Source organism: Bubalus kerabau, chromosome 15 (assembly GCF_029407905.1).
Source record: "Bubalus kerabau isolate K-KA32 ecotype Philippines breed swamp buffalo chromosome 15, PCC_UOA_SB_1v2, whole genome shotgun sequence".
NCBI classification, from domain to species: domain Eukaryota; kingdom Metazoa; phylum Chordata; class Mammalia; order Artiodactyla; family Bovidae; genus Bubalus; species Bubalus kerabau.
The window spans coordinates 29705623-29726707 of NC_073638.1; the positions used below are offsets into that span (position 1 = coordinate 29705623).

Here is a 21085-nt window from a genome sequence, read left to right on the forward strand (position 1 = left end):
CGCCCCCCTCTCCTGCCTCCTCCCCCTTCTTCTTTCAACCTGGCTTCTTCTCCTCCCTTGAAATCTTTGATGTTAGTACTTGGATCTGAAGTTCTGTGTCTCTATACGAGGTTTTCTGAGAGACTGTATTCTTGTATATAAGGGCTTCCCTGGTGGTGCAGAGGTTAAAGCGTCTGCCTGCAATGTGGGAGACCTGGGTTCGATCCCTGGGTTGGGCAGATCCCCTGGAGAAGGAAATGGTAACCCACTCCAGTATTCTTGCCTGGAGAATCCCATGGACGGAGGAGCTTGGTGGGGTACAGTCCACGGGTGGCAGAGTTGGACACGACTGAGCGACTTCACTTTCACTATAGCTAGAAGCTTTTTTAAGAGATAGTGAGCTCAGGATGTTAGGGGTAAACAGGATTTAGGAAGATAAGTAGTAAACTGAGGAATGTAGTATGAGTTACAATGTAAATCACAAGTTAACTATAGGACACATTAGAAGAAGTAGATAATAGATGGTAAGGCTGATTCTGAGAGAATCACTGAAGCAGCAACTCTGTTTGAAGAGCAACAATGATTTATGGACATAATAAATCTGGGTGAGGGGGAACTGAAAATGTCAAACCTCTGACCTAATGCTTTTGTAAAAGTATAAAAGAAAATCTTAAACTTGAAATAAATAGGTAGTCCAAGAAAACTGAGAGGCTGTCTTATTACTCGCCAACACCATTCATCTCTTCAGGTTGAATCCCTGGCTGCTGGAGCTGGACTCTGGCACTCTAAGTCACGGGGCAGGGCCTGGAGATGTCCTGCAGGGGCCGCCAGACTCCAGGCTGCAAAGAGGCTGGGGTGGGCGGGAGTCGGGGGGAGGTGTGACCTGCGGAGGAGAGGTTTGACTGCTAGTAACCTCTGCTGCGGTAAGGAGAAGCCTCAGCAGTGGCAACAGCCTCCCCTCCCATCCGTCTTTGCTATGTGACAGGTGGGAACTTAAAAGCTCGGGTCACGTGTCTCAGCTGGCTAACCTACTTACCCCTTGAAGACTGGGGCTGGGGCACGCTGGGGCCAGGAGGAGATGCCTGAGAAAGGCACAGGGCAGGGGGAAGCCCCTGGAATGCTCTGGGGTCTTAAAGGCTTGTGGGGTGAGGGTGAGGACGCACACGTGTGTGAGAAGATGCCAAACACAGTGTTCTGCTCTACGCCCTGGCACACATGTATCTCCAGCATCAGGCGTTGTCTGTCTTAAAGGCCCGAATTTGCCTGGGAGAACCGAGATTTCTACAGTTGGAGATGGAGAAGGAAATGGCAACCCACTCCAGAATTCTTGCTTGGGGTGGGGGTGAGGGTGTCCCATGGACAGAGAAGCCTGACCGGCTGCAGTCCACCCGGTTGCAAAGAGTGGATGACTTAGTGACTAAATGGCGATCAGCTGGAGCAGGCTGGGCTCTGGGTACTGGTTTAACCTTGGAGCTGCCTCTGAATTCTCCAAAAGCAGTTCTGTCCCTTTTTGACTGGTCTCCTGGTCCTCAGAGAGGGAAAGGGGAGGTGGGGAAGATGTCCCAAGACTATTGCTTGGGAATTCCTAGGGGATGCTGAGCTCAAGGGCCAGAATTGAGGGAAATTGATGCGGGGTGGGGTGGTGGTGCAGACAGGCTGGCAGCTCCACAATCCCTTGAGAGTGACGGAATCTGCACCCCCCCAACCCCTCCCCCACCACCATTGTATAGTCTGAAATTCAGGGACCTGTCTCCACTGAGCGACTTCAGCTGTCTTCACCGCCTCGGAGTCGGCCTTTTGCCACCAATCTCCAGTTCTGGGTCCATACTTGCACTCTCTCCCGCACCCCGCGTAGCTGGCGCTTCTCTCCCCTTCGCCATCCTCGCTCCCCGCGGGCTGCAGGGAGGCGTGGGCCCTTTAAGAACCGCAGGACCGGCTGGCAGCAGCTTGGGCAAGGGCGCAGTCGCCCCGCGGGTTCGGGAGAACAAGGCACCAAAGATCGGGCTTAGGGAACCGGGTGTGCTCGGCCGAGAGGGGTAGGGGCACGCCCCAGTCGCCCCTCCGCAGGCTTGTCATCTCTTTTCTGACCTGAGTCTCGAGCCCTCCCCTGTCGCCTGCCCCGCCCCGGCCCCGCCCCGGCCCCGCCCCGGCCCGGACGCCGGGTTCGGGAGCCGGGACACCGGGCCCAGTGCCGCAGCCAGAGGCAGGTAAGGAGGACCTAGAGTCTCCATCCTCAGCCCGTGGCAGCGCTCATCATCTCAGCTCTGCACCAGCCCAGGGCGCCTCAAGGTGACCAGGCTTGCGGAAGATGGGAGGGGAATGACCTCCAATGCGGCGCTTAGTTGGCAGTGTGGGTTTTGAGTCCGGGCGGTGAGCCCGTTTGAGGCGAGAGTCCAGGGCGCGCGGACCCAGGGCCGCCGGCAGGAGGGACTGGCCAGGGCACCTCGCCTAGAGATGGGGAGGGAGGCGCAGCGGGAGGCCCAGAGCCTCCTCTTCCTCCGCCTTTGCCTGGTCCATCCTGCGGTCACCCTGCTACCCTGATTTCCTAGCAGGCAGCCTCTGCCTACCGCCCTTTCTGCACCCCCGCTCCCCACCCCCCACCCCCGCGCCCCATCCAGTCCCCAGAGACTGGTGGCCTGCAGGGTAAGGAGATTAGAGCCTCCGCGGGGAGGAGGGAGCGGGTGCAGGCTTCGAGGAGCCCGGCTGGGGTTGGGGCTGGGGCTGCCTGGGACCGAGGAGAGGTGGGGACTGAACGTAGCTGCGCCGTGAGTGGTGGTCGGCGGAGGGCAGATGCTCTGGAGGTGGGACGTGGGAGCTTATGGTAGCGGATCTACCCTGAAAAGGAGGCGGGGAGGCGAGGGCACATGAGAAAGCAAGGAAGCTCCGAGCCAGGGACGGAGGTCTGCCCCAAACTGAGCAGGGCCTCTCCCTTCAGGCCGGACTTGGCGTGATGGCAGAGAAGACTCTGGAGGCCGTGGTCTGTGGACTACGACCTGGAGCTGTGGCCATGGCCGTGGCGCTGGAAGATGGGGCGGAGCCCCCTGTGCTGACCACGCACCTGAAGAAGGTGGAGAACCACATCACTGAAGCCCAGCGCTTCTCCCACCTACCCAAGCGCTCAGCGGTGGACATTGAGTTCGTGGAGCTGTCCTATTCTGTGAGGGAGGGGCCCTGCTGGCGCAAACGGGGTAAGGGAGCAGTCTGGTGGGGAACTGTGGGCCCCCATGAGTTGACTCTTCTGGAACAGGAGGCCTGGGTTTGTCCCCTGTTCTACAAATCCTGCAGGAGCCAGTCCACTAAAATCTCAGCCCCTCACTTACTCTGTGGACAGCTGAGGTGCCAGGGTCTGAGCTCCCTTCACACCTGTAAGCACCAGGGGGCACTAGGTTCAATGAGTTATTTCCTCTTCTAAGTTGATGCTATTGCTTCTGGTCCTTGAGGAATTGTCCTTCTTTGTTTCAGGTAGAGCTCCTGCCTTCTAGGGTGGATATGAGAAAGTCTGGGCTGTATGGCAGCGGTTGTCCTCAGTGGTTAGCAAAAATCCTTGGCCCTATGGAGCACTGCTAATTTTAAAAGATGTTCTCATTCCTGTCTTCTTACTTCATTCTTGCCAAAGTTCTCCAAGGCAGGGAGGGTGAAGGGTTGGTAGGATAGGTGACATCTTGTTGTTTAGTTGCTAAGTCTTGTTCGACTCTTTTGAGACCCCATGGACTGTACCAGGTTCCTCTGTCCATGGTATTTCCCAGGCAAATTGGACTGGGTTGCAATTTATTTCTCCAGATTTGCCCGACTCAAGAATAGAACCTGGGTCTCCTGCTTTGCAGGTGGATTCTTTACTCCTGAGCCACCTGGGAAGCCCTCTCTATGTTGCTAATATGAAAACTGAGGCCCAAAGAAGTTGAATAACTTGACTGATGTCACACAGCTAATAAAGTGGCAGTGTGAGGACCAGAAGCCAGGTTTCCCAGCTCTCCTTGCAGTGTTCCTTTCTCTCTCTTATCTTTCCTGTTAAGCACACCCATCTCCACTGCTTCTCTCTTTAGGACAGGTGGATAATGGGGTTGCCTGCGGCTCCAAATTCTCTGAATCCTCACTATTTCCCGTCTTTTGCCCTTAACCCCTTCCCCCTGCCATGGGCAGGTTGAGCTGGGAATAGAGAAGCTGGGGTTTCCCCAGAGCCTGGGTGTGGATCAGGGGTGGAGCTGGAACATTCTTCTCTGAGGTTTAAGAAATGTTTGGGGTGCTTCAGAGCAGAGCTGAGCCTGTATTCTCTCTGTACTCCCTACCCTCACTCCCATGAGCGACCAAAAGATCACAGGGTCTGAGTCACTAGAATTTGAGATATCTGGGCTCTCTGCTTAGTGCCCTTGGTCCTGAGGCCAGTTTTGGGCACAGAAGTTACCTGTTATTTCCTTAACCCTCAGTTTTAAGGACTTCCCTGGTGGCTCAGATGGTAAAGAATCTGCCTGCAATGCGGGAGACCGGGGTTCGATCCCTCGGTTGGGAAGATCCCCTGGTGAAGGGAACGGCTACCTACTTCAGTATTCTGGACTGGAGAATTCCATGGACAGAGGAGTGTGGGTGGTACAGTCCATGGGACCGCAAAGAGTTGGACATGACTGAGCAACTAACACTTTCAGTTTTAGGAGAAATGAAAATGCAAAAGAAATGTCTAGATGGGCCAACTCTCTGGTGGCTTCAACTCAACTCACTAGCCACAAATGGGCACCCTGACCAGGTCCTGCCCTCCTTTGCCCTTGCCAGCCCCATTCTGTTCTACTGGCCATTCTGCCATTTTTGCATCCCTTGTCCCTCTCTCTGCCCTCTGTACTCCTCTCTCTGCCTGCTTTTCTCACATGAATCCCTGTTCCTTTCTTTGGAGGACAGAGAGCAATTAGAGGCCGTGGTAAAGAATCTGCCTCTTGATGCAGGAAACGCAGAAGACACGGGTTTGATCCCTGAGTCGGAAAGATCACCTGGAGAAGGAAATGGCAATCCACTCTAGTATTCTTGCCTAGAGAATCCCCATGGACAGAGGAGCCTGGTGGGCCACAGTCCATGGGGTCACAAAGAGTTGAACATGACTGAGCATGCAGGCACATTCAGTCATTTCAAGAGGAAAAAGAATAAGGGGCATGGAGAAAGGGAGATTCTGACTTTCCCAGGTCAGAATTTGTCACCTGCCTCTCCTAATTATATATGACATTTCTTGATATTCAAAACACTTTTCTATTAATTATTATTAACCTCACTTAATAGTCATAATAACCTTATTTTGTCCTTGGGAGGAGATACTACTATCCTTATATTACAGATGAGGAAACGGAGGCCCTGAAAGAGTAAGTGACTTCATAAAATTGCAAAGAGAGTTACTGATGGAGGCAGAACTAGAACTCTGGTGGGTCTCCATCCTGAAAGCCTGGGAGGTAGGCCCTTCCCAGGTTGAGCAGTTGGGGTCCAGCAGGAGGCCCAAGACATGGGTTCTTAGCCACTTAAGCTGCGTGATCTTGGGCAGACTGCCTACACTCTCTTGCTCTCACTTTCCTCACTTATAAACAGGGATGACAAGAATACCCACTGCATGGGCTTGTGCAGCTCAGCTGAGACATTAGCCATGAAAATGCTCTGTGAAAGGCAAGCATTAAGATAATATTTGAATTCAGCATCAGAGTTCAATCAAGTGCTTGGTGGTGATTAAATTAGGGGAAGGTTCATCATTGCCAATTTCTTCCCCTGCAGAAGAAATCACTTCTTGTGAGTAGCTCTGAGAGGCATATGCTAGTGTGCACAGCCACACGTCTCTCTGATTGATGGTGACAATGACTGAAGTAGAGGGTTGGAATTCATGACGTCCCTTCTCCAAGTAAAGAACTTGCTGTGTGACCTTGGGTGTCACTGGATATCTCTGGGCCCTAGCTGCCTCATCCATGTTGCCATAGCAGTGACTGAGGCAACGAGCTTTGTAAACCAGAAAGCACCATCCAGGCAGTTAGTATGATCAGGATCCCACAGTGGGCACCAGAGGATCCTCTGTCTGATGGAATGTGTTCAGAAGGACAGCTGGGTGCTGTGGAGGGAGGGTGAAAGATCACATCCCTTCACTGCCTCTGCTAAGGAGGTAGAATGGAGGGAATTGGGCTCCACAGGGGATGGAAGAGAGTGGTAGTGAGTGTTGGCTGGTAGGGATTAGTGTTTCAACCTCACTGAGGCAGGCCTGTAAGCAGGGCAGGCAAGGCCAGCGTCCTTGACTTCATCTTTCCTCTCTACCCCCTTGTCTTGGTAGTTGACTCTGTGGAATCTCTGCCCTCTGCTCCCTGGATTGTATTACATATATGTTGTTATACAGCACCGTTTTCCTCCCAAAGCCTGGAAAGCCTCTGCCTTCTTTTTCCATTTTGAAATGCTGCTCATTCTTCAACACTTAGCTCAAATGCCACCTCTTCCATGAAGCCATTCCTGATTTTCCCCTTGCCCCTCTACCCTCATCAGTTCTATTTTCTAAATTCTCATTGCACAAGACTTATGCTTCTATGATAACTCTTACTTTATCTTTCTTCAGATCTATAGATGATTTATTTTTTAAAAAATTACTTGTTATTTATGTGACTGTACTGGGTCTTAGTTGCCACACGTACTATCTTCAGCCTCCGTTGTGGCATGCGGGATCTTTAGTTGTGGCATGCAAACTCTTGGTTGGGACATGGGGGATCTAGTTCCCTGACCAGGGATTGAAACTGGGCCCCCTGTATTGGGAATGCGGAGTCTTGGCCACAGGATCACCAGAGAAGTCCCCATAGATATTTTCTTATCCATCTCTTTTACCTAGACTATCACTGTCTTGAGTGCAGGAACTGTGTCTCCCTTGTTTTGTTTTTTTTTTTTTTTGATTGAGTGTCTGATACAGAGCTTGGAATGTAGTGTATATCAATAAGCATTGTCACATGGAATTAACATTAAAATGTCACTTGCTTTTAATGTGCTCTATGTACCAAGCACTGTGTCATATACTTTACATATATATATATTTCTTTCTTTATGGCTGCGCTGGGTCTTGGTTGCTGTGCGGGCTTTTCTCTAGTTGTGGTGAGCAGGGGCCGCTCTCCAGTTGCCGTGCGAGGGCCTCTCATTGCGGAAGCCTCTCCTGTTGCAGAGCACAGGCTCCAGGGTGTGAGCTTCAGTAACTGTGGCACACGGGCTCAGTAGTTGTGGTGCACAGGCTTAGTTGTTCCGTGGCATGTGGGATCCTCCCAGTACAGGAATCTAACCCATTTCTCTTGCACTGGAGGATTCTTTACCACTAAGCCACCAGGGAAGCCCTAGTTTACATATATTATCTCACTGAACCTTTATAGCAACCCAATGAGATAGATACTATCTATCTTTCAAGGAGGCACCTTACAAATGAGGCACCTGGAGCTCAGAGAGGTTAAGCAACTTGCTGCAGGTCACACAGCTAGCTGGTGAGTGTGGAGTCAGAATTTGAATACAGATCCAACTGACTCCAAATGTGTACTCTTAATGCATATGCTGCCCCCCAGTGAGTGAAAGGTGAGATTTTACTGGGCCACATTAGGGGCTGCAGAGATAAGCCTGGTGGGGAGACAGAGCATGCTGATGAAAGACTTTTAGAAGGAGGCCAAGGCTCTGAGAACACACATTCAGAACACTTATTGAGCATCTAGTACATGCCAGCCAATCTACTAAGGTTACAAAGATGAGTCACACACAGACCCTGTCTGCAAGGAGCTCACTGACTAAGAGGCTGGGGGAGGGGGCTGAGGGGCAGGCACCTCAAGTAACAAACGTGCTGGCAAATGAAGAGTGCTGTGGGATTAGAGGACAGTTAGCTAGCTCAGACTGGAAAATTGGAAAAGTCTTCCTTGAGCGGGTAAGAGAGTGAGCGCCGTGTTTGTAGAAGAGAAGTAGGGTCTTCTGTTGGGTCCCCTCTCCATACCCATCCATCAGATGTGGGGGTTTTCCCATGGCTTTCAGAAGAGCACTGTCACCTCGGGTACATTGACATTAGTGGTGGTTGCTTCTGGGGGGACAGAATGAGAGGGTACAGGTCATCATTGGGGCTCTGAGGGTCACTCTGCCATCCTAACCAAGTCACGGTGAGTAGAGACTGCCTAGTTCACTGATAGCCGTGGCTCCTAAGAGTTTGAGGTGTCTCTGTTCATTGAAGCACTGATCAAAAGTTCCTCTTTTCCTCCCACATTGCAGGTTATAAGACCCTCCTTAAGTGCCTATCAGGTAAATTCTGCTGCCGGGAGATGATTGGCATCATGGGCCCCTCAGGGTCTGGCAAGTCCACACTCATGAACCTCTTGGCAGGATACAGGTAAGGATAAGGCTGGGGTGGAGTGGGGGCAGAGCCCAGGAAGAGAGGAACCCTGGGGAGCACGGAAGAGGTTCTGTAGTGACCCTGACCTCCATCCCTAACTGAGGGCGTCCCTGCAGGAAGTCTGGGATGAAAGGGCAGATCCTGGTCAATGGGAAGCCGCGGGAACTGAGGACCTTCCGCAAGATGTCCTGTTACATCATGCAGGAAGATATCCTACTGCCGCACCTCACGGTGCTGGAAGCCATGATGGTGAGAGCTGGGCGGCCACCGCCTCCTCCCAGTCCCCCAGGCGCCTGCCGTCCCCACTCTTTCCATTGGCCAAGGGGTCAAGGCCCTGCCGCCCCCACGCATATCTGATCCGCCCTCTCTCTGGGCCCCAGATCTCCGCTAACCTGAAACTGAATGAGAAGCAGGAGGTGAAGAAGGAGCTGGTGAGTTGGGGGGTGGGGGTGTGGGGGGTGTGTGGGGAGGGGAAACAAGGCAGCTGCCCTTTCCAGGCCCTGAGATCTGGGGTGCCCTTGATTTGGGTAGGAGGAGAGGGGTGGCCAAGGTTGGGATGCTGGGTTTAAGGGAGATGCTTATTTAAATTGGGGTGGTGGGACTTGCCTGGTGGCCAAGTGGTTAAGACTCCACATGTCCATTGCAGGGGTCCCAGGTTCCATCCCTGGTCAGGGAACTAAGATCCCACATGCCGTGCTGGGTGGCCAAAAAAATAAAACAATTAAAAAAAATTTTTTAATCAATAAATACATCGGGGTGGTGCTGGGGGAAAGCAGAGACTCTGAAACTGACCTGGGCTGGATCGGGGGCCGGGCCAGGTGACGGAGATCCTGACGGCGCTCGGCCTGCTGTCCTGCTCCCACACGAGGACAGCCCTGCTCTCCGGTGGGCAGAGGAAGCGCCTGGCCATTGCCCTGGAGCTGGTCAACAACCCACCTGTCATGTTCTTTGATGAGCCCACCAGGTAGTTCTCCCCTCCTCTCCTACTGGGCTGCCCCCTCCCCTCAGCCCAGAGCCAGAACTGGAGGCTGCATCCGCTCCACTGCTGGAGACCAGAGCACGTGTTTGCAGCCTCCTGGGGCCAGAGAAGAGCTCCACCCCTGCCAAGCCTGTTGCCTAGCAGCCCTATCCTTCACCCTCACAGAAACCCCGTGTCCTCCCTGGCTGATGCCACCCGCTCCTTCTCTCCCCCACAGCCAATCAATCACAGAGTCCTGCTGAGTCTACCTTCTTTCTCCATCTTTCAGATTTACCCCACCCCCATTCTTAGTGCCAGTGCTTAAATTCAGGACATCATCAACTCTTGCCTGCATTTCTGCAACAGACTCCTCTCTGCTTGTCTCCAGTCTCTCCCAGCCCATCCTTCCTCCAAACTGCAACCAGAGTGAACTTTCTAAAAGACAAGTCTGGCAATACTCACTCCTCTGCTTAAAAACATGCAATGATTCACATTTGCCCTCAGAATAAAGGCAGAGGACGTACAAGGTCTGGGGCTGAACCTACTTCTCTGGCCTCACATCTTGCTTCACGCTGACTTGTATTTTATGCTCTAATAAGATTGAATCGCTTATTATTCTCTTCGTCAAGCCATGTGTTCCATGCCTTTGAGCCTTGCACATGCTGTGTCTTCTGCCTGGAATGCCCTTCACCACTGCACCTGCCCTTGCCCCCTCACTTGACTTAGCTCTTTCTTCTGCCAGACTCACTCAGGAACCTCCTCTGACTCCTCTCCCAAACCTTTGTACAGCAGAGGTGAATTCTCTCCTACTTTTCACCCCCTGTTTCTACAGCATGGTCCACATTGTCTCAAATGATCTGTGCATTTCTCTCTCTCCCTTCCAACCAGAGTCTATGTCTTATTTATTTGTCCTTCTAATCCCAGTGGCTGGCATTCAACAAGTGCTTAATAATTTCTTGTTGCACCTAACCGTAGTCGGGCCTTCTTGGTACCTCCAAACACCTGAATCATACAATGTGGATGGGATATAGGGGTGGCCAGAATGACCCCCTTCCTGCCAGCTCCCTCGCCCTCATAGCAGCTGCCCCATCCAGACACTCCCTTGGCCATACCCACCTCACCCTGCCCCCTGGTGGCCTCTCTCTGGACAGTGGACTGGACAGTGCTTCCTCTTTCCAAGTGGCATCCCTCATGAAGTCCCTGGCCCAGGGGGGCCGAACTATCATCTGCACCATCCACCAGCCCAGTGCTAAGCTCTTTGAGATGTTTGACAAGGTGAGGGTCTCTGGGACTCAAAGGTGACTGACCAGTGATGGGGAGAGGGCCGGCGATCAGTCAAGGTGTGGTGGGACCTGCCTGACCCACTTGTGTTATTTTCCTTGCCCTTCTTTTTCTGCCTCAGCTCTATATCCTGAGCCAGGGTCAGTGCATCTTCAAGGGCATGGTCACCAACCTGATCCCCTACCTGAAGGGGCTCGGTTTGCACTGCCCCACCTACCACAACCCGGCTGACTTCAGTGAGTAGGGGCCTGGTGGTCCAGGCTGGGATATGGTGGCGGGCCAAACCTAGGGGTCCATATCATGTACTTGGACCTCCTGGGGGCAGAGATCTCACTGTCACCTGCCTTCCACACACACTCAAGGAAGGGCTGGCTTGCTCTTGGGAAGCAAGGAGAGATCTTAGCTGAGTGCACCCCCTCTGTGTTCCCCAGTCATCGAGGTGGCCTCTGGCGAGTATGGAGACCTGAACCCCCTGCTGTTCAGGGCTGTGCAGAATGGGCTCTGTGCCATGGCAGAGAAGAACAGCGGCCCTGAGAAGAATGAGGTTCCCACCCTCTGTCCCCCTTGCCCTCTGGTGAGTAGGGGTGGAGGGAGCAGGATGCAGAGTTGGGGAGGGGAGACGGGACTGTGGACATGGCCCAGCCAGAGAGGCTGTGCCTCAGAGGCATCCCAACCACTGGGTACTAGGAAGAACCCAGGACTTGGAATAGACCTACTATTAGCTGTGTGACCTTGGGCACATGACTTAACCTCTCTGAGCTTCGGGTTTCTCATTCATTTATTTGTTCAACAAATTCTTACCAAGCAAGTGTAGTGCCACCTGGTAAGCAAGGTTGACTCTGTCTCTGGCCTTGTGGCCAGTGTGGTTTACTGTCATCTTTAACTTGGGGGTGATGATATTTATTTCACAGGCTTATTGGGAGGACTAATTAGATTAGTCACACAAAGCTCTTCCTAGTGTAGCTGGCTCTTTTCCTTAAATGAGATACTGCGACCCCAGGGGGCCAGCAGGGTTATTGTTGCTGTTGTCATTACCACTGTTACAAATATTACCGTGAAACTGGTTGCATAAAGGTATTATGCCTTTAGGATAAATGTTGTCAATGGATTAAAATTTCCCCAGAATGACTGGGAATTCCCTGGCAGTTCAGTGGTTAGGACTCTGTGCTTTCCCTGCCTAGGATGTGGGTTCAATCCCTAGTCAGGGAACTAAGATCCCGCAAGCCATGCAGCTCAGTCAAATAAAATACAGTTTAAGAATAAACAACTGATCTATTCGTAGCCACCACAGGTGTCCTTGACTCCCCTTCTGTCTCCTCCCTCCCCACGTCTGTTTACTCCCTTTTTGTGTCTCTCTGAATCTCACTCTGATTCACACCTCTAAGGCCAGCTTCCAGGTACCCAGCTCAATGGTGGAGAATTCTGGAGGACCCTTGTCCCTGGGGACAGGCTCAGGGGTTTTCCCACCAACTGAGCTGGCTGCGTGGTGGGTGGGTGGGGCAGGCTCACCTGATCCAGTTTCCTCTCCCCAGGAAGTGGATACCATCGAAAGCCACACCTTTGCCACCAGCACTCTCACGCAGTTCTGCATCCTCTTCAAAAGGAGCTTCTTGTCTGTCCTCAGGGACATGGTGAGACTTCAAGTTGGAGGAGGGGAGGCTGGTGTTGGCCTGGCCTTGTGTGGTGTAGGATCCCAGCAGTGGAGATGGTGATGGGTCCCCCTCCCAGCAGCCCCCCCAGTGCTCCTGTGGGTCTCTGTGCCCGTGGAGGGCACACCCACGTTCCTATGCAAGTGTGACTCACCCATCCCTAGCCTGTGATCCATCCTCTCTCCTCATGATCACCCCTCACACAGGTCCTGACCCACCTGCGGTTCATATCCCATGCGGTGATTGGCGTGCTCATTGGTCTCCTCTACCTGCAAACTGGCAACGATGCCAACAAGGTCTTAAACAACACCGGCTGCCTCTTCTTCTCCATTCTTTTCCTCATGTTTGCTGCCATGATGCCAACTGTGCTCACCTGTGAGCTGAGATGCCCTGGGCATGGGCGGGCGTGGGGAGCATGGGGTAGGGTCAGGGTGCTATGCCTCATCAGCCTGTGTCTTCAGTCCCCTTAGAGATGGCAGTCTTCCTGAGGGAGCATCTCAACTACTGGTACAGCCTCAAAATGTATTTCCTGGCCAAGACCATGGCTGATGTGCCCTTCCAAGTGAGCCTCTTCCTCCTACCTCCCTGCTGCCTCCCTCCTATCTTGCTCCTTCCATCCTTGCTTCCCACCCCCGCCTCAACCTTGTTACATGCCATCCTTTCCTTCACTTCTACTCACTTAGCAAGAGGTGGTGAGTACCAACCATGTACCAGGCTCTTTGTCAGGCACTGGGGTGTAGCAACGATAATGACAGAAGTAGTCTTGACCTCATGGAATTTATGTTCCAGTGGGAATAAGAGAGATCAAACAACACATGATGAAAATAATAGCCCTACAAATGACTTTTACTCAAGGCAACAGAGAACAGCATGGGCTCTGGAGCCTTGCTGCTCCTTGTTAGCTGTGAGACACTGGGCAAGTCACCTAATCTCTCTTGGCTTCAGTGTCTCCATTTGTAAAATAGAATGATGATAATATCTACCTTGGGATTGTTTATGAGAATGAAATGAGTTAATACAGGTAAAGTACTTAGAATAGTGCTTGGCACATACTGAAGTACCTAATAATGTTTGCTGGGTTTGATTGTTATGGCCACCACCACCCTCTTCCAAGCACCAGGGTCATCAATGATCCATAGGGTACCTTTGAGCAAATTAGAAGAGGTGTCCCTTCCCCAGGGCGAGGGTGCACCGTGCCAGGGTGAGAAGAGTACGAGCGGGGGCTTGGCTTCTGGCTGCCTCTTGGTTGAGGCCTCATACAGGGAACAACCCTCACTCCTGCACTTGATAGTCTCGGTCCCTGCTGCCCAGGAACTGATGGGGACAAAGGGCTCCCCAGGTGGCGCTAGTGGTAAAGAACCCGCTTGCCAATGCAGGAGACATGAGAGACACAGGTTCAGTCCCTGGGTGGGGAAGATCTCCTGAAGGAGGGCATGGCAACCCACTCCGATATTCTTGCCTGGAGAATCCCATGGACAGGGGAGCCTGGTGGGCTATGGTCCACAGGGTTGCAAAGAATTGGACATGACTGAAGTGACTTAGCAGGTACAGTGGGACAAAAGGCTCTCATATATAAAGGAATTAACAATATAAAGAATATGCTGGTCCAGATGGGATGGATCTTCAAAGAAGTCACCAGGCTTGCATGGGTCTGAGTGGGCCTGATGGAAGATGAATGAGGTTCTTAGAGCCAGGGAAGGGGACCCATGTCAAGTTCATGTGACAGCATGAACAGGAGTACAGAGGACCAGGCGTGGACACTCTAGCAATTGCTGTCCTAAAGGCTCCTGCCTGGGTGGAGTTGAGGGTCTTGGCTGCTGCCCAGCCCCGTGCCTGCTCCCCAGGTGATATGCCCAGCTGTGTACTGCAGTATCATGTACTGGATGACAAGCCAGCCAGCTGAGACCAGCCGCTTCCTGCTCTTCTTAGCCTTGGGTGCCTCCACGGCCTTGGCGGCCCAGTCTCTGGGGATGCTGATTGGAGCTGCTTCCAGCTCCCTACAGGTGAGTGGCTGGCACGTGGGGACCCCCAAGAGAGGGGCCGGAGTCTGGTGGGAGGAAGCAGGGCCTGGCCTAAGGAATGGGATGGATCTCTGGGAAGCCTGGGCCCCACCCCAGCCCCGGTCCTGAGTCTGTCCTGGTCACCCCTGCGATGGCCCGGTCCCCTTCCCTCCCCTGCAGGTGGCCACCTTTATGGGTCCCCTCACCGCTATCCCCGTCCTTCTGTTCTCCGGTTTTTTCGTCAGCTTCAAAGCCATCCCCAGTTACCTGCAGTGGAGCTCCTACCTCTCCTATGTCAGGTCAGTACCCCTCCCCTTACCATCTGCCCCTGCTCCTCCTTGCAGGAGGTGAGAGATTGCACCTGGCCTCTGGCAGTTTGCCCAGGTGGCAGGAGCCCTGTGCTCTGCGTCCTGGCTCTGATGCCTGTGTTGCCTAGGTATGGCTTCGAGGGTGTGATACTGACCATATATGGCATGGGGCGAGAAGACCTGAGCTGCCTGACGGAACACTGCCCTTTCCAGAAGCCAGAGAACATTCTCCGAGCCATGGATGTCGAAGATGGCAAGCTCTACGTGGACTTCCTGGCCTTGGGCATCTTCTTCCTGTTCCTGCGGCTGCTGGCGTACCTTGTGCTCCGCTACCGAATCAAGTCTGAGAGATAGAGCTCTGCCCTGGCCTGGGCCCCAGCCCTTCGGGACTGTTTTAACCTTGTAGACTTGGGCCCTCCCCTCTCTCAGCTCCTTTGCAGGCTGGCTGGCAGACTGCGCTCCCAGCCTTGGCCCTAGGGGTGGGGATGCCAGGCCTCTCTGCCATGCCCAGGAGTCTTTCCAAGTTGATGCAGTCTGTAGCTTCCTCCCTCCTCTCTCCAACACCTGCATGCAAAGACCATTAGCAGGCTGCCACCCTCCTTCCTGCCCCGCCCCCGACACCCTCCTCTGTTGTCTGCCTGGGAGCCCCTGGCTCTCCAGGGCCCCTCTTACAATTGACCAAAGTGGCCCCCCTTTTGGGTCCCACCACACAAGTGTTTGTAAACTGGCTGTTATAAGGTTGGGGTTCTAGGGCTGGGTCCCATTGAGGTCCCCTGGGTGTCCTGTTGGAACGGGGCAGGGACAGGCTCTGGAAGTCTCTTCTTCCTTCTCCTCACCTCTCTCCACCCTTAGACCCTGGCTGATCTGGACAATCTGTTGGGACAGGTTTCTGGATCTGTCTGGACCATCCCTCCCAGTCCTAGGGGTTGGAGAGGCCTGGCGCCTTGGGCTGTCCCCCGGACCCATCTGGTTGGGGCTGGGCCTGTGGCTCCTCTGCAATAATGTCTCTGTTTCTTTCCCATCTGTTACTGGAAGTAGAGAATGCACTTTATTCAGGGGTGGGGGTGGGGGTGGGGTGGAGGGGGTGGTGGTGAGTGGGTGAAGACTCAAGCCTCCTTTCTTGCTGTTCATGTGGTCCCGCAGTGGTCCCTCCCCTCTCCTGAGTTACAGGCACATATACACTACACAGACAGGCAATCTCAACCCTACACACACTCGCCGTCCCCCGATGGCTCAGAGGAAGGGTGATGGTGGCATGGTGGTGGCAGGTGCTGTGGGGAGGGTAATGCCAACCTCTTCCTGGGGCTCCCACTTTGACTCTAAGGATGAGGCTGGTGCTGCCCAGGCCGTCTCCAGGAGCTGCAGGTGTCTACCCCCGAGTCTTCCCTTCTTCCCAAGCCTGGAGTGGCACAGGGTACCAGCTCCCTGGCATTCAGGACCCCACACAAGCACAAAGCGCGAGCATAAGTTGGACATGGTCACTGCCACCCCATGGCTCTTTTGTGTGTCAAGCTGGCAATGTCACTCCTCCACCCCTTCCACGGCCACTTGCTGCTCATTCAAACTCCTGTCCATGTCCTGCTACCTGCTTCCTATCAGCCAAGGTGGGCCCTGGGTGTCAGAGCAGCATGGCCGGGGCACCAGAGTGACAGATGCACCTAGAACGTGTCTGACTTTCCTGGGATGGCTGGGGTCCAGGCTCATTCTACTTCTGATTTCCTCTTCCCCTAGGGCACTTGTCACCCTTTCTTCCTGTGCACATACCTCTCTACCTTCCTTACCCTGCAACGAATTCTCCCCATCACACAGAGATGCCCATTGTATTTGTGGGATTTCACTCATTATTAATAAAACCTATATTTATACAGTATGCTGTGTGGAAATGTGTGTAGCTCTGGCGCTCGGTACCATGGGCTATGAGGTGGTCTTCAAAGCTCTTGGCAAGAAGTCTATGTGCTTTAGGGAGCTGTGGCAATGGATGGGAAGTCCTAGATGGAAATCAAGCTGATGAGTGTGTAACTTATGAGATATCTGTATTATGCTCCACCTTACAGAAGCATCTTACAAATGCTTATGTTCACTATCTCAAGGGAGTCTCAGATCAAAGACGCATTATCTCTCGTGACAACCCATTTTGCAGATAAGAGAGCTGAGACTTGGGTTAAGTAACTTGCCAAAGGGCCCTGAGTTAATGAAAGTGGGAATCAGCTGGCAACCAGGTCTTCTGCCTCCTGCCTCATCCTTGGCATCAGCTGATGATGCTTATTTATGGTGGGTCTGCAAGCTGTGTGCTTCCCAGGTGGCACTAGTGGTAAAGAATCTGCCTGCCAATATAGGAGACTCCAGAGACGTGGGTTCGATTACTGGGTGGGAAAGATCCCCTGGAGGAGAAAAGGCAACCCACTCCAGTATTGTTGCCTGGAAAATTAATGGGCAGAGGAGCCTGGAGGGCTACAGTCCATGGGGCTGCAGAGTCAGACACAGCTGAGCACACACATACATACACACACATGCAAGCTCTGTGCATGGGTTCTGTGTCTGTTGCATGGGTATGTTCTTGCCTGACTGATAGCTGGCTCTCTTTTCAGAACTCATTGAACCCTGGTTCCCCGATTGTGCCTATGGGAGAGAGGGGAGGGTTAGGAGTCATGAAGGCAGTGAGAACCAGAAAGCTCCAGGGGCCTAAGCCCCAGGATAAGAGTGGCAGGGACCCCACTGAGCTCAGTACAGCTTTCCCCATTTCCTCTTCACTTCTTTCCTACTGAGCCACACTTCCAGGGCCAACCCATCAGCCATGAGGACTGCTCTGGTTGAAACCATTTGGTGTTGTCTGGGGGCTCCGAAGACCTCCGGTACCATAATTTTTTATGTCTCAGCACAGAGAAGATAGAGAGAAATGATTCATTAGAATAGGATGCTTGTGAGACTTACAAAAAGGCAGGCAAGGGATGCTTCACTCAGAACTTACTGGGCTACAGTTTTATAATCAAAAGAAAAATGAGCAAGGGGAGAACTTCTTTGTCTTTGACATCGTGCTTCTATCATCAACTCCTTCTCCAGGTTGAGCAGGGGAGTTTTCTTGTCCCTATATAGTCAAGCTAGGTCCACAAATTATGGACCAAATTTTGTTTATGTGTGCAGAGAGCATGTCCTAGGAATCATTAACCATTGTTTTCTTGTTTTGGAGCATGTATTGTGTTTCTGTTGCATGGTTTCACTACTAAACAAGCCTGTGTGGTTTTGTGGTTAAGCAAACCTGCTTTCTTGAGTACCCATTAACTTACAGGGGTCTCCCATATTTTTTTACTTACAACTGCCTAGTGGGATTATCTGTTTAATCACCTACTTTGTCCCTGTACTCTGTCCCTATCATTGTGGCCTGAGATTTGAAGTAGGCAATTGGCCTGAGATTTGAAGCAGGCAATTGTCTGGAAGGCCTTAAGGGCTGGTAGCAGGATTACTCAAGAAGGAATACATTGTCTCACCCTCTTCCCTCCTGATCCTGAGCTTGGGGACTGAAGGAAAGGGCAGCATCAGTCCTGCCGGTTGCCCAGAGTAGTGCCACAGGAAGAGCTAAGTGTCCTGGGCTAGAATAGGGCCCAATCTGTGACTGGCTGGGTGCTTGGCTGGAGATGGACTAACCGAGTTTCTTATGGGGGTGGGCGTGGGGGTTGGGAAGTGGGAAGTCTGAGCCCTAGCTCCTGGCATTCTAGTTAGCTTTAAGCGCCACTCTGGGTGCCACCTTCTCCCTGGCATAATGCCTATAGATGGCTCCCATAAGTCAGAAGGCACAAAATCCCACCACTACATAGTCTTAAGATTCTTCATTTTTACTTTCTCTCTCTCTTAATATTTATTTATCTGGCTGTACCAAGTCTTAGTTGCAGCATGTGGGATCTAGTTCCCTGACCAGGGATTGAACCCAGGGGCCCTGCATGGGGAGTGCAGAATCTTAGCCATGGGACAATCAGGGAAGTCCCTTCTTTCTCTTTTAAGATGAAATTTAAAATACTTTCAAAAGAGTAACACTTATAAGTTCACACATTTGTACATTCCCTCAGGAGCTAAAGGAAATGAACAGCCATTCCAGAACCAGCAAGGGCCCTTCAGGCACAAAGAACATTCGTAGAGTGGCTCACCTAATTGCGAAGAAAGCACTTTTGCTTCTTGCAGCAACTCCCTGAGGCTGAGAGGAGGAGTGTGATCATTTCCTCCATTTACAGAGAAGGAAACCAAGGCATGGAGAAGTGCTTTGAGCAAGCCCTCAAGTTGCAATGCTCTTGTCACCAAGAGCCTTCTCAATTTCTACTCCCAGTCCCAGTAACCTGCAGAGGTGCGGGGAGGCTTTCAAACATGTTTTGAAATGGACCCACTCTCCCTGAATGCCAACCTTCCTGGACCCAGAGATCGTTTCCTGCAACACGGTGCTGCCTTCTGTGTCAGGGTCTGCGCAAGGTGCAGGAGGACAGAGATGACCAAGTCTCTTCTCCGTGCTGTGGCTCTGTGGCACCTGCCGCCTCATCCTGAGGTCAGACGACAGAGCACATGCCCGCAGCATGACTCACAGTGCTTCTGTCTGCAAGAGGCCAAATTATATGTCATTAATAGAGCTTACATGGTTGCCATACCCGCTGAGGGGGCGGGGGAGGGAAATGGTTTGTCCAGTAACCCAGCCAGAGGCCTGTCTGCCTCACGTGGCTAGGGAAGTGGAGTGAAGGTAGAGGAGCCCCCCAGGCCCTAAAACCACATTCGCAGGGTCATTCTGCCTCCTCTCCCCTCACCCCTTACCCCCTCCCACTCCCTGTTCAGAACTCTGTTGAAATCAAATGTGTTGTTTTCCTGCTGCCTGGAATGCCCTTTCATTCCTTGGTTTTTTAAGAAAAAATTTAATTGACGTATTGTTGATTTATAATGTCTCAGGTGTATAGCAATGTGATTCAGTTTTATATATATATATATAGAATTATATATATATTATTTTTCAGATTCTTTTCCATTATAGGTTATTACAAGACATTGAATATAATTCCCTGTGCTATTTGCTGTTTATCTATTTTATTTTTATTTTTTATTATAAAAAAGTATTTATTTATTTGGCTGTGCTGGGTCTTAGTTGTGGCAAGTGGGATCTGCATCTTCGTTGAAGCATGTGGCACCTTTTTAGTTGTGGCATGTTGGATCTAGTTCCCTGATCAGGGATTGAACCCGGGCCCCCTGCAGTGGGAGCGTGGAGTCTTAGCCACTGGACCTCCAGGGAAGTCCCTGCAACAAGTCCCTGTTTTATATGTAGTAATGTGTATCTGTTAATTCCAAAGTCCAAATGTATCCCTCCCTTCCCTTTCCCCTTTGGTAACCGTAAGTTTGCTTTTTATGTCTGCTAGTTTATTTCTGTTTTGTAAATAAGTTCATTTTTTAAATTTATTTTTAATTGGAGGGTAATTGCCTTACAATATTGTGTTGGTTTCTGCCATACATCAGCATGAATCAGCCATAGATATATATATGTCCCTTCCCTCTTGAACCTCCCTCCTTGCATTTATTTTTATTTAGATTCTGCATATAAGTGATATCCTATGATATTTGTCTTTCTCTGTCTGACTTTCTCTGTCTGACTTCACCTAGTATGATCATCTCTAGTTCCATCCATGTTGCTGCAAACATCATTATTTCATTGTTTTTTTGGTCTGAGTATCATCTTATTTTTTAAGATCCAGTTCAAATGTCACTTCCGGGTCACAGTCAGTTAGTAACTTCCTCTCCCAGACTTTCCTAAGGCTTCTATCTGCCTCTGAAGTACGGTTCTTTGGGTCCCCTAGAGGGGAGCTGCTCTGGTCTGGTCCTTGTTCTTCTTCTTCTTGTTGTTCAGTCTTAGCCCAATACCACATGTTTGGTGAAAGAACAGATGTTTACATGTATAACTAAACAAGGAAAAAAAAAAAGTAAACAAGGATGGAGGGTAGAGATTGAGTCAGGAGATAGATGGGCTCCAGGCTAGACATTTACATCTGGCCTCCTGTTTGCATTTCATGGGGCTGGAAGAAGTGGGCTTCAGCCTGGATAGTTAACAACTGTTTGCAATTCCTGATATAACAGATAGGTAGGCTCCAGTTGAGGAATTTATAATCAGCCTCCCCCCAGTCTTTGTCGAGGCAATAGTCATGGCAAGGACAAAGATGTGCAAAACTCTGTTCAAGTAAAGGATTAAGGGATCCCCACTCCCCCCTTTTTGGGACAAAGGAGACACTATACATGCGCAGAAAGGCTCCTTGAGGGTCAAAAGTCAGGGGATAATTCCAGGCAATAATGAATGAGTCTTGTGCCTCCCAGAAGCCCTCACTTTGAGATAAATCTTGACTGAGGGATGCCTGTGCAACCAGGGGAGGGTCCCAGGGTAGGTCAGGTGTAGAAAAAGAAACCAGATAATTGGCTGAAGGAAGACAAAGACCCAGAAGAACTGACTTATATAAATGACTTCACTGCTATTTTACTGCACTCCTCTCTAAGGGGTACGCCCCTTCTTTCCAGGTGTACATCTCTGCCTTGCTTCTGCCTTAACTAAACAAACC

At 51.5% G+C, this 21085-nt stretch overlaps 1 protein-coding gene across 2 annotated transcripts; it reads left to right on the top strand.

The window, feature by feature from the left end:
- The first annotated feature begins 2058 nt into the window (after positions 1 to 2058).
- ABCG4 (ATP binding cassette subfamily G member 4) lies at positions 2059 to 15260 on the top strand. 2 transcript variants are annotated; one of them, XM_055547467.1, is made up of 15 exons: positions 2059 to 2186; positions 2915 to 3167; positions 8203 to 8320; positions 8440 to 8572; positions 8704 to 8754; positions 9142 to 9287; positions 10433 to 10556; positions 10684 to 10798; positions 10994 to 11136; positions 12095 to 12193; positions 12418 to 12586; positions 12673 to 12773; positions 14056 to 14214; positions 14392 to 14510; positions 14648 to 15260. In XM_055547467.1, the coding sequence occupies exons 2-15, from the start codon at positions 2930 to 2932 to the stop codon at positions 14871 to 14873; spliced, it is 1941 nt and encodes a 646-aa protein (XP_055403442.1). In that variant the 5' UTR covers positions 2059 to 2186; positions 2915 to 2929; the 3' UTR covers positions 14874 to 15260. The 2 variants fall into 2 exon arrangements, with proteins under 2 accessions (XP_055403442.1, XP_055403441.1); XM_055547466.1 differs by having other exon boundaries at positions 2170 to 2268.
- Positions 15261 to 21085: the final 5825 nt, after the last annotated feature.